This window comes from Acartia tonsa, chromosome 7 (genome assembly GCF_053477335.1).
Source record: "Acartia tonsa isolate MP-2025a chromosome 7, ASM5347733v1, whole genome shotgun sequence".
Lineage (NCBI taxonomy): Eukaryota > Metazoa > Arthropoda > Copepoda > Calanoida > Acartiidae > Acartia > Acartia tonsa.
The window spans coordinates 3,933,790-3,950,541 of NC_137266.1; the positions used below are offsets into that span (position 1 = coordinate 3,933,790).

Genomic DNA, 16,752 nt, shown 5'->3' on the forward strand with positions numbered 1-16,752 from the left:
AATAAAATCTTCACTAAATATATATATATGTAAGTGCTTCGATACTTTTAACATTTTGATCATCCTTGTTAAGAGGTGAAACTAATTGAAACAATTTATTTTATGACTCACATTTAACAATAGAAAGCTGCATGTTGGCAAAAAGAAGTTCCACGTACATTTTGACCCATCTATTTTGGAGACACATTTTTGTGTGGTTTATTGTTATTATAACCAAAGATTTATTTCATTATCTAAATTTATTTCTCTAAAATTCCCATAGGATTATTACTTAAATTACTATAATGGACAATTACATAAAGAAACCTATATATTATCATTTTATATTTTGCAATTTTTGTAAAATATTTGCATAGCATGTTCAACTTATTACCATTGTGAATACCATTGTGTCTTGCCTAAATCAACTATAAGAGGTGTCCTTTATGAAATTACGGAAAAACACTAAATGCAGCAAAGCTTCACTGTAAAGCTTAAGTTATGGGTGGAGCCCCCTTTTCTATTATAGTTTTAAAAAGAAAAATTCAAATAATTTTGGGTGGTAATTTTTTCTGGGCCGATATCTTTAAGGAGATGGTGGTAGTCTCCCCCAGGACTTATGAGAAGCTACATTGTAAAGGAGAACCATATCTATTCAGCGGTTAGCAAGATCCTTCGGTACAGACAAATAGACAGACACAGATCCTGTTACTCTTACATAATGATGATTTAAGACGTATAAAGAAAAAAGGAAATCCAGCCAAACGCATGGTAGAAAATTATGATAATCACTTTTTTCCGTGAGAAATTTTTTGTTAAAACGTGTCTGTCACGGGCCTATGCTCACGTGTTTTACACTCTTCTGGCTTTTTACCAGCGCAGCTACTCTATATTTATGTGTCTTAGATGGTTTATTTGTCAGCAAAAAAACTAAATGAATTTTAAAAAAACAGGAAAGAGTGTAATATTGTCCACTGTCGTGTCAAAATTTAAATGACTATCTATAATACAAAGTAGAACGATGTCTGTCTGTCTGTTTGTCTGTTTGTCTGTTTGTTTGTCTGTCTGTTTGTCTGTCTGTTTGTATGTAGCGAAGGATCTCGCTAACCGATGAACCGATCGTGTTCTCCTTTACAGGGTAGCTTCTCATAGGTCCTAAGAAGGTTTTTAACTATTTTCTTGGGGGTCCCCCCGACCCCCCCAAAAAATAAAAAATACCCCCAAAAAATTTAAATGGTGAGGTCGACTACCCCCCCCAAAAAAAAAAATTTTTTTTAATGTTTCTTCAAAATCTAAAATACGAAAAATTGGTTTGATTAAACCTTTTGGGGCACAGCCCCTAGAGGCTAGGTGCGAAGCCGCTAGTGATAATATAAATTGTGGAGATTAAAATACTAAGACCATAGTATGACCTGAATGTATAATTAGAGATAGAGGGGACAATGGGCTGTTTATTACACTAGTTCCCAAAGTTAATAATAACATTTTCTTATTCGTTGATTTAATAACTTTGGGGACATGAGTGAATTTTGATTGGTTGGTTAATTAAGTTGAGTGTTCAAACATTCCAACCTCTATATGTAATCTACTGAGGGTGTATTTTGTGTATCTTCAAGAGTGTAGCATTGTCCACTGTCGTGTCATGTTTTAAATGAATGTAAAATTTTAAATATTAAATAGTGGAGATTAATTTTTCGGGGGATGATCGTACTAAGACCATAGTATGGAGTGGGGACAAAACACCTAATTTAAAAATGCCTAACTAAAAATGCCTAACTAAAAACACCTAAGTTTAAAAATACCTAATGTTAAAAACACCTACGTTAAAAACACCTAATTTAAAAACACCTAATTTATAAATGCCTAATTTAAAAACGCCTAACTAAAAATGCCTAACTAAAAATACCTAATTTTAAAAATGTCTAATTTTAAAAATGCCTAATTTAAAAATACCTAATTTTAAACTATCTAAACGCCTAATTTAGAAATGCCTAATTCTAAAATATCAAATATTTTCACTAAAATACCTAAAATTTTGATAACAATAATCCAATTGGCTGATTGTTATTGCTAAAGGATCTTGCTAGTCGATGAACCAATATGGTTCATTTTTACATAGACGTCCAAGGGGGGGGGGTAAAGTGGGGATTACCCCCCCCCCCCCCCCAAACGATTTTTTTTTATTTTACCCCCCCATTTAAAATTTACCCCAACCATTGAGGAGGGGGTATTTACCCCACACAATCAATTTTGGGGGGTAAATACCCCCCCCCCCCCCATAATAAAAAATCTTTAACAAAAAAAATGTTTGTGCGCTTTGCGCGCATTTTTAATACTAAATATTTAATAAAACTTAAATTACCCCCCCCCCCAGAAATTTTACCTCAAGGGTAAATTTTGGGGGGGTAAACAAAATTTATCCCTGCCAACAGATTTCAGGGGGGGTAATTACCCCCCCCCCCCCAAGCTAATTTTACCCCCAGGGTAAAAATTTTTGGGGGGGGAGGGTAAAAAAAATTTGCAGCATGCTTTGCGCGCCATTTTACCCCCCCAAAAAACGAATTACCTCCCCCCTTAAAAAAATTTTACCCCCCCCCCCTCCAAAAAAAAAAATCTTGAACGCCCCTGCATTTTTACAATGAAGCTTCCCGTATGTCATGGGAAGGTTTTGGGGAGGTTACCAACACCTTCCAATGAGAAATCACCCTTTGAAAAAATCCCCCCCCCCTCCATTTTTTAATATTTCTTCAATCTTTCATTATCAAACTAGAACAAAAATGGGGGATGATTAACTATCACCCCTAAAGAAAAAAAGGGATGCTACGGCTACTTAGGTTAGGGAAGAAACCAAAAAAAAATTAAAATTCATTTGTTTCCTTGTCCTTCAAACTTTGAAATTCTGGAGGGGGGGGTCATGAACCCTCAACCCCCCCCCCCCTCCCCCCAAAGACTTAATTAAATTCCCCTCTGCACTGCAATTGCCCTTAGAGGCCTCTAGGCCCTAGGGGGCGTAGCCGCCGGTTTAATATATTAAACAACAGTTTTAAGATATACTTAAAATTAGGTTTTTTTAGATTAGGCATTTTAAAATTAGGTATTTTTAAACTTAGGTATTTATAGTTAGGGGTTTATAAAATTAGGCATTTTTAAAGTTAGGTGTTTTGTCACATTAGGCATTTTTAAAATTAGGTATTTTTAAATTAGACATTTTTAAATTAGGTATTTATAAATTAGGTGTTTTGTCACATTAGACATTTATAAAATTAGGCATTTTTAAATTAGGTATTTTTAAATTAGGTGTTTTGTCCCCACTCCCATAGTATGACCTGTATGTATAATCATAAAGAGAGAGAGGGGACAATGAGCTGTTTATTACACTAGTTTCCAAAGTTTATAATAACGTTTTCTTATTCGTTGATTTAATAACTTTGCAGGGGACTTGAGTGAATTTTGATTGGTTGGTTAATTAAGTTGAGTGTTTAAACGTTTCAACCAACAAATGTAATCTACTGAGGGATTATGTTGTGTATCTTCATTGGGGATGTACATTGTACATCAATTTATCGGTCATTGTCTTATCCCTTAAGATCCCTGATGTAAATTGTACAATATATCCTACTAGTGGCATCTAGAGGCTCTATATTATAAGGAATATAGAATAGCAGAAAAATAGCCTAAAACTATACCTACCTAGACTTTTTATAAAAATATAATAGACCTATAAGAAGCATCCATAAAAAGGAGGACCATATTGGTTTAGCGGTTAGCAAGATCCTTCCCTACAGACAAAAAAAGCATACTTCCCTTTATAATATTTGTATTATTATAATCAGCACAGCTAAATTGATATAGTGGTTAGAAAGTTATTATTTTAGACGGAGAGATAAACAGACATCGTATAGTTTGCACTATGTTTATAGTTAGATAAAAAATAAAACAGATATCAAACTGAATTTATCACAACTAAATAGTATAGATAAATTTTATATAAATTGACTTTTCATTATGTATTTGTTGCGTTAATGTTCTGAGAAACAAAATGGTTGACTTTTAAAAACTATTATGTATTAAAAATTAATGACGCTTAAATATTATAAACAAGGATACTGTTGAAGAGAATCTCCTCTACAAACTACTTTATTCTATACTGTCAAAAATGAAAAACATGATCAAATGATCAAATGATTTTCTCATAGAATACATTTTTTTAAGGAGCATTTAGTATGTTATCTAATAAGACCTTGGTATATCAGTAATGCTCTGACGAGAATTTCTGTAAAAAAATGTATTTTAATTGGCTGTTATAATAAATTAATGTTTTTTTTAATCTATTTGAATGTCAGAGGTAAAGACTGAATAGTCTGTATTACTTTTTAGCACTTTAAAAAAATAATTATTTATATTTTTTGAAATCAAGTGAAATGAAAGTGAAATCAAGTTACATAAGCTAGGGTAATGAAATGCACTATGTCCCAATTCAGGTTCTGACACAAAAGTCAAATCACCTTAGTACGCACTGTGGCTACTGTATTTTATGTCAAACTATTAAATTTTTTTTCAATTATTATTTTAAAGCCTATCAGCTATTCAATACAACGGCACCTATATGCTGTTTGAGAAATATTAAATATTCACTAAGTCACTTTTTAGATACTTGACAATATATTTTAGAAATGGTTTAATGATCTAGAATTTTATAATCATATCAGCAAAATGAGGAAAATGTATATAATAATTGGTTCTTAAAGACAATTAATCTATGTAATATAACACTATAATAGAAGGTTAACTTATGTCATAAATTAATTGTGATTATTAAGACAAAAACTATAAAAATGGTATATATTTTCCAAGGATATGAAAGATATTCAAATTTTCATCTTAATATATAATTATGTACCAAAATAATTTTTTTTTGATTTATGAGACAGGATTAAAAATCAACATAAACTAGACTTTCTCAACAATTATAATGTTGCTACTCTTTCTAAATTGCAACAAACTATACAAGAAATTGTCGTACCAAGTTTGAAATCGATTGGATAGTTCTAACATGCCCTAGAGCTATCTGGAAGGAGGGACGTACCGACTACCCCTTATTATGCTAAAAATAAACTGGCAGCAAAAAGATTTATAGAAAAGTTATTTCTCGCATCGTATTATAAACAGCTTTCCGCGGATATAGAATGGATAAGAACCGGTTCCTATCCACCGGATTCGAATAAATACGAGAATATCCGTTCCTGATCTTATTAATGACGAATCATAATAATACAACACCACACCTTAAACACTAAAGTCTATAAGTCTATACTTTGAAGTTATTTATTAGTGTTTTCATAAAAGTGTTAAATTTTATAGTAGAAATGTGTTTCTTAGCATAAAATAGTCAGAGCCCAAAAGCGGAGGGGGAAAGGCACATATACACTATTTTCTAATTAAAAAACAAGGATGACAACAAACATAAAAGCGAAGCTTTGAAACGTTAGGACAAAGGGGCATTAACATTTGTAGAGTGTCAGACCTGATTAATGAGAATATAACTGTATAAGAGTCGAAGCAAAATTGTAAGTAAATTTGTTGAGAAATTTGTTGATGCAGGATAATGTTTAAGGACCGACTATGATTATAGAAAAGATTGCTTTTAAAAACACTTTTAGAGTTCAATATTGTTTTTTTTTTCAATTTTATTTAGCCTCAATTAGGGACCTAAAAGGACCAATACAAAACCTATCTAAAAAGGATATTGTTATCAGTCCATAAATTTAGGACCTTGTAATTATTTAAAAATCTACATTATGTTTCCCTGTATTATTTAGCTATCTCATTTTGTTGCTATTTTAGCAACATTATATAAACATATGAGTATAGTTTGAAATTATGATGACTCTATAGATAATGCTATAACAGTTAGGGAGTTGAGTCCATTTTTATAGAAGCAGAAATATAATCTATGATTATGGTTTGGACCCTCTAAAACTGTAATCTACCTTTCCACTTTCCCCTCTCTTGGTGAAGATATCTTCAACGCCGATACGATTTTTGAAATATAAGATTCTACTTTCCCTTCTCTTGGTGAAGATATCTTCAACGCCGATACGATTTTTGAAATGTAAGATTCCACTTTCCCCTCTCTTGGTGAAGATATCTTCAACGCCGATACGATTTTTGAAATTCAAGATTCCACTTTTGCCTCTCTTGGTGAAGATATCTTCAACAAGAGAGACAAAAGTGGAATCTTATATTTCAAAAATCGTATCGGGGTTGAAGATATCTTCACCAAGAGAGGGGAAAGTGGAAGGGTAGATTACAGTTTTAGAGGGTCCAAACCATAATCATAGATTATATTTCTGCTTCTATAAAAATGGATTCAACTCCCTAACTGTATAAGATATGGAAAAAGAAAACCGACTGTAAAAAAGTTAAAGGTTAAAAAACATAACATCTTTATTATTAAACTAGCGGCTAAGCCCCTAGAGGCCTCTAGGGGCACTTGAGGAGGAGGGAGTCGAATTTGATAACCAAATTTCTTATTTTAGATTTAAAAAAAAAAAATTAAATATTATGGGGGTGGAATTTTTTTTTTAAAACTAAAAATAAAATAGTGGGGTCGACTAACCACCCCCCCCAAAAAAAAAAAAAAATTCCCCCCCCCCAAAAAAAAAAAAATTTTCTTTTTCTTTTTTATTTTAAATTTAAAATACGAAAATTGGTTTGATCAAACCTTTTGGGGCAAAGCCGCTAGTCAATAATATAAAGTATTATGCGATTTTTTGGAATAAAGCCAACGAATCATATTTCAGAAATTTGGATATTTTAAGCTATTTTACTTAGCTCCCTTTTCCTCTCTTAGATGAAAGAGGTGAGACGACTATAATAGTTAAAATATGTTTTTTATTTATCTGTCTGAATATCGTAAATATGTCACTATGTATGACTGTCTTAATGCCTATTTGTAAGTCTATATATCTGTCTATTGGTTCTCTGTACATCTTCTGTACGTCAGTTCGTCCAACAGTTTTGGTTTTTGCAGATGAAATATTTTGTAAACTTACATATAATATTTAAATATTTAAAAGCAAGGTTGCGTGATAATTTTTGTGTATAAAATTGTTAAGTATTTGGACATGAAGATCATTCTGTAGCCATTAATTAAATGTATGACTGTAATTTTTGTCTATTAGTACATTAAAAACAATAAAAATTCCTTTGCATAAATTTCAAATGCATTTAAATAGACAAATAAAGATAAATGGGGAGGTAGGTTGTGCTAAAATTCTGTAAAGGTGTGAGTTTTAAGGCTTAAAAGCAGTGGTAGAAAGAACGATAATGTTTATAGTATTTTTTTAAAAATTTTATACAGTTCTTTTCAATAAGGAATACACATTTTTAGTGAATATTATCGTTCTACTAATGTTTCTAAGTCTTAAAACACACACCTTTACGGAATTTTAGCACAACCTACCTCCCTCTTTATTCATGTAAACAATTTCTTTGGATCAAAGCCCTTCATCGCTAGGGGCTAGGTCATTATAAAATACAGGCAATTAATGCATTATTGGTCAACCTTAATGATTGATATACTTTTTATTTTATCATAATTATAAAATAAATCATTAAAATGCCCCAAAAATTATATATAAATTAAAATAAAACTGTACAGTGCATGCCTTAGTTTGATTTTGTGCTTTTTATCAATTATGTTAACACCATGCACTAGTATACAATTAGAATATATAATCTTTTAATTAGATTCTACAAGCAGTTACTTCCTATGGGGGCACTTGTTTTTAAGTTTTTAAAAGTTTTCTCTAATCTCTTGGTAGGGTGGAGAGACCCTCCCCTAAAATAGATTATACATTTTGTGAACCAATTAACAAGAGCCTCCATGAATACCTTCATTCATGATTTTCGTACCTATCTATCTATCATACCTGGTATAGACAGTGTATCCTCAGTTGTTATGATAGAGCTGTTCATTGATTCCTGCCAGCTGCTGTTATAGCCGCTGGAGCTGTTAGACGTTCCGCCAATTTTCTCAATATCATCATTGGACCTACAAAGTTTACAAAGTTACTTTAACAAATTGACCATAAAACTATCAATAAAGAAGGGTTAGGTCGGATATCCGGCCGGATATCCGGCTATATATTCTTTTATATTTTACAAAAAATTTAAATGGCTGTATTTTTTTTAATTTTTGAAGGTAGAAGAATTTTTTATTCAGAACATGTTTATTTTTTGAAAATTTTATATTAGGAATCTGAATTTAAAAACATGATTTTTGGAGGCGGCTAAACGGCAGTCGATTTTTATGAAGAATATTTTTTTCTATTTCAATATCCGGTTATCCGGTATCCGGCAAAAAAAAGTACATTAATGGAACAATGTATTTTGTGTTTGGACAACATTGAACGGGGATTTTTCAAAAGCAAGCTATGAAAATTTTTAAAGATTTTATTAAACTTTAATGTATTTTCTTTTAGATCATTGACTTATAAAAAGATGAAAATAAAACGAGAGGTATACCTTGCACTAAGATTGGCTGATCCACCGAGCTTATCTAATAAAAATCAATAGATTTCATACAAATCTAGAAATGAGGTATAACCAACAAGCGAAATAAATTTAAACTAATATTTGGGTGGTAGATAAATAGGTCGTCTTTACTACGAACCACTGTCCCTCAAAATCATGAAAAATTCAGTTGAAATTACTATTACACATATTCATAAAAAGCCTGATCATTTTACCAAAATTTTTTCCAGGTTAAAGATTTGTTGATTGCCATTATTACAGCTAATATAGAAAGAAAAAAATTAATTTATTCAAACTTTTGCAAAACTCTCTTAAAAAATTGAATTATTGTGTTAGAAATCTTTTTTCCTTCGACATAAAGTCCAACATTGATACTCTCTTTAGTACCAGATCTCTTGATAGCATCTATTCTATCATTCTCATTGATCATTGTAATTAAAGATCTCACAGCAGCCTACAATAGATAGATTTATTGATAGATATTTGTAATACAAAACAAGGATGACAACATCCATAAAAGCGAAGCTCTGAAACGGTAGGACAAACGGACATTAACATTTGTATAGTGTCAGAACTGAATTATCGGAATATAAAAGAATATGAGTCAAAGCAAAATTGTGAGTGACCCTAATTATAGAAAAGCGTTGCTTTTAAAAAATCATAGGAGGATAAAAGGCAACCCTATGCAGACAGGCGACCTAAAATGCAAATCAATTAATAATTTTCACTGAACCTAATCTTGCTAATGGTAATAAGTTAAGCTTATGGGCAAAGGCATTCCCCCTAGTCTAACTATTCATGTCGCGCACCTGCAAAGTATCATTAGGAACCGTTTTAATGTCTTTGGTTATGGCGCTGTGTTTTAATTTATCAGCTATCCGACAACGAGTAGATGATATCAAACAAGAATGACAACATCCATGAAACGGTAGGACAAAATGGGCATAAACAGAACTCAATAATCAGAATATAAATGTTTAAGAGTCCAAGCAAAATTGTAAGGAAATTTGTTGAAAAACTGCTTGATTCAGGATAATGTTTATGGACATACTAACATTATTAGGACTTGATTATAGAGTTTCTTCGCTGATTACATTATACTTTGTTGTCCCAGGAATCAATATACCAAAAATCAGATTAATCGGATTATTAGATCACATAAAAATTTGTTGTTAAAAAAGTAAAAAAATCAACATGTTTAAAATAGACGTACGGACATTTTGGTGATGATTATAGAGTTGCTACGCTTTCTAAATCTTACCTAACTCTTAAAGGAATCACCATGCAAAATTTGAAATCGATAGGACAATTATAACATGCCTAAATTAACGAAAAAAGCTAACTATGTCGGACGTACAGACGGACGGACCGACCCTAATTATAGAAAAGCTTCGCTTTAAAAAATATGCATAAAGATAATAGCTACCCATAAAACATATATTGTAGAATAAAACTATATAAATGAATTATTGAATAATCTATAATCACCTGAGATAATCTCTTATCATGGGCTGCTCTTACATACATCACTGTTGCAATACCTAGCAAGTATAAATTAGTAATATATTTTGTTTATGAAAAATATAAAATTAAGCAAAAATCTTCTAAAAACGTTGCAGGATGTCAATCTTTTTTGTATAATCTTAATAGTCAATGGACCGCTTGGATTTTACTTAGCTGTAATCGGGCATATAATAGTTAATTTATTGCATTGGTATCAAAACTTTTTTAATTTCATGATTATTATTCTAATATTCATGGAAAATTGTCTGTAAAACAATACATGATTTTCAAGAACCGGTTCTAACCAAGCGGATAATAATCGGTTTCGATGCCATACTGGAAAGTATTCTTTATCTAATTTTGGGGATGGTGTCACAACAAATTCTTTGGAAAAAGATTTTTTCTCAAAAAAAATCTAATTAATTAAAAAAAGAGTTGCCCTTGCATTCCCAATTCTAAATTGAATATTAAAATTCCAAATATTAAAAAGATACCTGAAACTACAACTCCTATAATGATGAGGATAAAAAGTATTGTAGAGTCGCTTATAAATGCTTGCTGATGGTTACTAACAGCCTAAAATAAATACATATATGTAATCAATTTTTAATAAAATTAATTTTTGTAAAAAATCTTCCAAATGTATCATACCATTAATATTCCTGTCTGACATTATATTGTATGGGCCTAGCTGTGTTTGTCATATGTGAGTATTTTACTTGTCTATTATATAATATGTATCTATCTACTTTCTACCCAGATATCTATCTATCTAACAGCATGTTGTCATGAATTAGAATTTTACTTATTTATCTTTTTATCAATCTACCTTTCTACCAAGATATTTATCTATATATTTATCTATCTATCTATACATATATGTATCTATCTATCTTTTTTAACTTTATATACATCTATCTATCTATCTACCTGTCTAACAATAGCATGTTGTATGGCCCTATGTGCGTCATATGTGAGTATTCTATTTGTCTATCTTTCTAACTATATATAATATCTATAATACAAAGTAGAATGATGTCTGTCCGTCCGTCCGTCCGTCCGTCTGTCTGTCCGTCTGAAGCTTAAGTTCTCGGTAACCACTGAACCGATCAGATTCTACTCTTCAGGGTATATACCTATTGGTCCTGCGGTGATTTTAAGCTATTTTCTTGGGGGGTGGGACACCCCCAACCCCCCCAAAAACAAAAAAATCCCCCCCCCATTTTTTTATTTTTTTTTTTTTTTTATTTGCTGAAGATTTCCTAGGTCCTTTGTTAAAAAATATTTTTTATTCCAGCATTTATTTTGAATGAAAGAATAGCAACATTCTCTCACTATATACAATAAATATTAATTTTTTTTATCACCTCTTGGGGCAAAGCCCCTAGAGGCTAGGGGCGAAGCCGCTAGTATACTTAAAAGTAAAACAACATTTTATCTCTTGTAGAAGTGAATCAAGCAATATTAGCTTGGTCGTTTTATATGTATCTATCTACCATTTTAACTTTATATACATCTATCTACCTGTCTAACAATAGCATGTTGTATGGCTCTATGCGCGGCTCAGAAATTTTTGTCATAAATACACTTATCATAAATATATTTGTCATAAATACATTTTTCATAAAGGTACACTTGTCATAAAGGTACATTTGTCATAAAGGTACGTTATAATTCTTTTATGACATATGTACCTTTATGACAAATATTATTTATGACAAATGTACCTTTATGATAAGCACAATTTATGACAAAAGTTTTTTTTTATGACAAATATAATTTATGACAAATGTATTTAATGACAAACGTACCTTTATGACAAATGTTTTTATGACAAGTGTACTCTTATGACATATGTTTTTATGACAAACGTATTTATGACAAGTGTATTTATGACAAAAATTACAGAGCCCTATGTAACTATGTTTCTAACTACATATGTATTTATCTACCATTCTACCAATAAATGTATCTATCTATCTATCTATCTACCTGTCTAACTGCATGTTGCATGGCTCTATGTGCGTCATATGTGAGTATTCTACTTGTCTATCTTTCTAACTATATATGTATCTATCTACCTTTTCAACTTTATATACATCTATCTATCTATCTACCTATCTAACAGCATGTTGTATGGCTCTATGTGCGTCATATGTGAGTATTCTAAAATCTATCTTTCTAACTATATATATGTATCTATCTACCTTTTTAACTTTATATACATCTATCTATCTATCTACCTGTCTAACAGCATGTTGTATGGCTCTATGTGCGTCATGATTTGGAATTCTGTGCGGCCTGAAAAGTAAATAAATTAGTAAAAACAGTAGGTACTTAGGAATTTATTTTCTAGAATGTAGACAATGGTAAAGTGTAAGGTTTCGTGATTATATTGTTTACCTAAATACATTAAATCTTTTCTATGGAGAAAAAAACGATCAGTCTAGGTACTAAAAGTTCTTAGCAGACATACAGGTAGACACAGAGACAGACATTCGTTAAGTTAGAGTATATGATATTAGACTATACTTAAGGACATTCGAAAAGATGTAACTGATTTAGTAAATGAACAACTAACCTATTTTATTTTAATAAAACGAATTTTATATTTATTTCATGTTAGGACGTCAAATGGGGGGGTAAAATTTTGCATTTTTTATTTTTAAACCCACCCAAAAAAAAGCTGGACGTCCTTGCCTATATGGATAGTGGACAAAATTATGCCACGGTCGTAGCGGTCATGCGTCTTGCGTCATATTGGAAGGGTGACGCAAATTTCAGATCTCAGTTTTCAGTATTTGATTTACTATTTTTCTCTATAAGATAAAAGCGATGTTTGCTAGATTATCTGATTCGCTATAATATAAAGATAAATTTTTCTCAAATCGCGAAATCTGGGGTCTGAAATTTGCGTCACACTTCTAATCTGACGCAAGACGCATAACCGCTACGACCGTGGCATTATTTTGTCCACTATCGCCTATATAATATAAAGATTATCCCCCCCTCCCCCCCCCCCCCAATAATCTCCACAATCTTCATAGGACATATGGACATTGTAGCCTATTAAGGTGGAAGACGAAAGGACGGACGGACAGGAGGACTAAGATAACACTTAGAGAAACTTTAAATTGTAAAAAATGATTATGACCATATTTGCCGTTTTAAAAGCGAAGTTTTTCTATAATTAGGGTCAGTCAGTCCAGCAGTTCGTAAAGGATAGCTTTTTTTCAATAATTTAGGCATGTTAGAATTGTCCTATTGATTTCAAACTTTGCATAGTGATTCCTGTAGTAGAAAGGTACGATTTAGAAAGCGTAGCAACTCTATAATCGTTACCAGAATGTCAGTACGTCCATTTGAATCATATTGATTTTTAACAACAATTTTTTATGTGATAAAATCATCCGATTGGTGTGCTTTTTTGATTCCAATTACACTAAGGTACAATATTTTGAGCGAAGCATCTCTATAATCAAGTCCTAAAAATGTCAGTATGTCCTTAAACAGAATTATGTATTTAATAAATTTTGCAGCAAACAAAGAGTTAATGTTCGACGCGTCTGTCATATTGTTTCAGATCTTCTTCGCTTTTATGGATGTTGTCATCTTTGTTTTATAAAAACAGGAAATGTTTGACAAAATTTACATTAATATGTAATAAAAAATACATTACTTTATTTATTTAAATTATCATTGAGACGTCTAATATATACTTTTTACGTCGGAAATATATTTTAATAATTAATCGAGCTTAAATTATTTATATGTTTAATAAGGAATAGAAAATTAAATTGTCTTTCTATTTATAAATTTAACATACATGATAAATAAAATTCATAGTCAGATTTTCTAGGCTTTTTACAATTATTTAGGTAAAATAGAAAATTGGTGTACCAAACAAATGTTTTATTTGATAGCTGATCCTTTTTACTTTTCATTTAAATGCCCGTCGGTCTTCAAGTCATAATTTGTGATTTAATAGTTGTTTTTGTGCGTTTTTCCATCCCCAATTCTATTCGCTACTTATGAATATTGTCATCCTTGTTTCATATCGTATTCAATTATACCTAAGTTGTCATAATTTGATATATATGGTTTTTTTTCAAATAGTAGGAAAAAAAGAATCACCACTTCCTCATAAATTGTTCTGCAATTTATTACTACAGCACAAATTGGTCCTTTACATTCAATTCCCTTATATTAAATACCCCCTCCATTTTTTTCTGTTTTATTGTTTAGTTCACTACGGATGCGCCACTAGAATCTAGGGGCCTAGTATTCCTGGTACTCGAATAGGTGGTAAGGAAGGATATTAAGACATATATCTAAAAATGAAGCAGCATTAAACCAACCCGAAATCAACATATATAACTAAATGGAGAAATAAATTGGTTCAGTATTTATCGACATTTCGGGGTAAAGACAATAAAATATACTATAAAATATATATCTGATTTTACTATAAATATATGAAATATGGTTTATTTTGTGCAGGTTGACAAGGATTAGATGTGATTTAATCGAAATATATTCCTACAAATTGAGCTGTGTGTTTTTCCTTGGATAGTCTCTTTTCAACATCGCTGCCGTGTATTATTCCAAAATATACTACATTACATGATAGGATATGAACCACTTTGCACGTATGAAATTCAGCGGATGGTATGAAACAAAATTGTATGTAGAAAGCAATACACACACAAACAGGAAGAACATATTAATTATAATTGTATTTCAGGCAATTAAACAAGTATCATATTGTAAAGCACTAGCAATAGTTTATCGCAACGTATTATAAACAGCTTTCAGCGAATTTTTAAGATTAGCTCGTCCAATAAAACTGGTATTTAATTTCATTATTCGTGTGTATGATATTTTAGTATAGTTCATTTCCGGTTCTAATCCAGCGGATATTAATTAATTTCGAAGCCATACTGGAAAGTTTATTTAAAAAATTTTAACAAAATATAAAATGTAATTTTAATCTATAATATTATTAATTTTGAACATTGCTTCAAACGATCTTTCACAGTTAGGGAGTTGAATCCATTTTTATAGAAGCAGAAATATAATCTATGATTATGGTTTTGACCCTCTAAAACTGTAATCTACCTTTCCACTTTCCCCTCTCTTGGTGAAGATATCTTCAACGCCGATACGATTTTTGAAATGTAAGATTCTACTTTCCCTTCTCTTGGTGAAGATATCTTCAACGCCGATACGATTTTTGAAATTTAAGATTCCACTTTCCCCTCTCTTGGTGAAGATATCTTCAACGCCGATACGATATTTGAAATTTAAGATTCCACTTTTGCCTCTCTTGGTGAAGATATCTTCAACAAGAGAGACAAAAGTGGAATCTTATATTTCAAAAATCGTATCGGCGTTGAAGATATCTTCACCAAGAGAGGGGAAAGTGGAAGGGTAGATTACAGTTGTAGAGGGTCCAAACCATAATCATAGATTATATTTCTGCTTCTATAAAAATGGATTCAACTCCCTAACTGTTTCAATAGTTATTAAGTCTCATACAATATACAGGACATACAGCTAAACAACAATTATGAATTGGTCCCGCTCCCAATTATAGAAAAGGAACATTAGACCTTGAATTGCTTAGCTTGTCTGTCATCATTTTTAATATATATTTTTTTAAACAAACGTTTATGCATTAGGCCATTAACCTTTTACCACTTTAAAGTACTAAAGAATATTTGGGTATAGTCCCTTTCGTAACATCGCACCTTATAGGGCGATTCTTAGTATTTTTCACAGTAGCTTTTCTTGTATTTCTAGACCCTGCGGGGGGCTCTAACACTGCAAGGCCAATTACCTAACCCTGTGGGGCAATCACCTACCCCAATATAACCTAACCTAACCTAGAAAACCTATAAAAAGCCATTTTAAAAATACGAAGAATCGCCCATTATTGGGTGATGTTACGAAAGGGACTATTCCCGAATATTTCATGAAATTATATTCCAAACATTTTAGTATACATATAACATACATATATAGACCGTCGGTGTAAGTGTGTAATAACATACCATAGGTATAGAGTAGCAGAGCTACTACAGTTTCAGGAAATGCTATTAAACCATTTTTATATCAAACTGAAATCACCAAAGAATATATAATTTTTTTTATTCTTTTAGTATAAGGAAAATATCATCGTACTAAATAATTTATAGACTATATAATGACTATATATAATATGATTTAAAACAGGTATAAGGTATAACCAACTAATGAAATAGATCATAAACATAGAGAAAATAATAAAAGAGAGAAATCGAGGTATTTGAAGGACTAAAATAGGCAGTGGGCCTAGAGGCCTATATTGAGCAATTGCCGCGCTGAATTTTTAATGTTATTCCACCACTTTTCAAAATGGGAATATCTTAAAATTAAATATAATTTCAAGACAATTATAGTTGCTGTTTGAAGCATAAATCTAATTTTTAAGGGATGCTATAGAAATATTTTGAATTATCATCCATTCTGATGAAACCTAATGAAAGAATATAAAATTATCATTATTAATTTTTCATGACTTTGCTACTGACTTTAATCATAACACTCATTATCAGCTTATAAGATTTATATTGCAGTCTATCTAACTTATATTTTTTAATAAATAAACGTTTTTACAAATTTAATATGAACATTTGATTGTAAATTATAATAATCAGTTTTTCAGTGCCATCTAGCTTTGGATATAGAACT

At 31.1% G+C, this 16,752-nt stretch overlaps 2 protein-coding genes across 2 annotated transcripts in view; both read right to left on the minus strand.

Moving 5' to 3' along the window:
* Window positions 1-11,490, minus strand: part of LOC145324688 (very long chain fatty acid elongase AAEL008004-like) — a 199,798-nt gene extending 188,308 nt beyond the window's left edge. Inside the window, exon 1 of the mRNA XM_080167281.1 lies at window positions 11,459-11,490. The gene's annotated coding sequence lies outside the window, so the exon portion shown is untranslated. The remainder of the gene's footprint in view (window positions 1-11,458) is intronic.
* The window catches only part of LOC145324687 (uncharacterized), a 54,693-nt gene that overhangs the window by 22,823 nt on the left and 15,118 nt on the right, over window positions 1-16,752 (minus strand). The window contains exons 6-11 of the mRNA XM_080167280.1: window positions 12,264-12,321; window positions 10,515-10,596; window positions 10,006-10,058; window positions 8,866-8,971; window positions 8,509-8,542; window positions 7,914-8,035 (exon numbers count right to left, since the gene is read on the minus strand). Of these exons, the coding sequence (XP_080023406.1) occupies window positions 7,914-8,035; window positions 8,509-8,542; window positions 8,866-8,971; window positions 10,006-10,058; window positions 10,515-10,596; window positions 12,264-12,321 (455 nt within the window). The remainder of the gene's footprint in view (window positions 1-7,913; window positions 8,036-8,508; window positions 8,543-8,865; window positions 8,972-10,005; window positions 10,059-10,514; window positions 10,597-12,263; window positions 12,322-16,752) is intronic.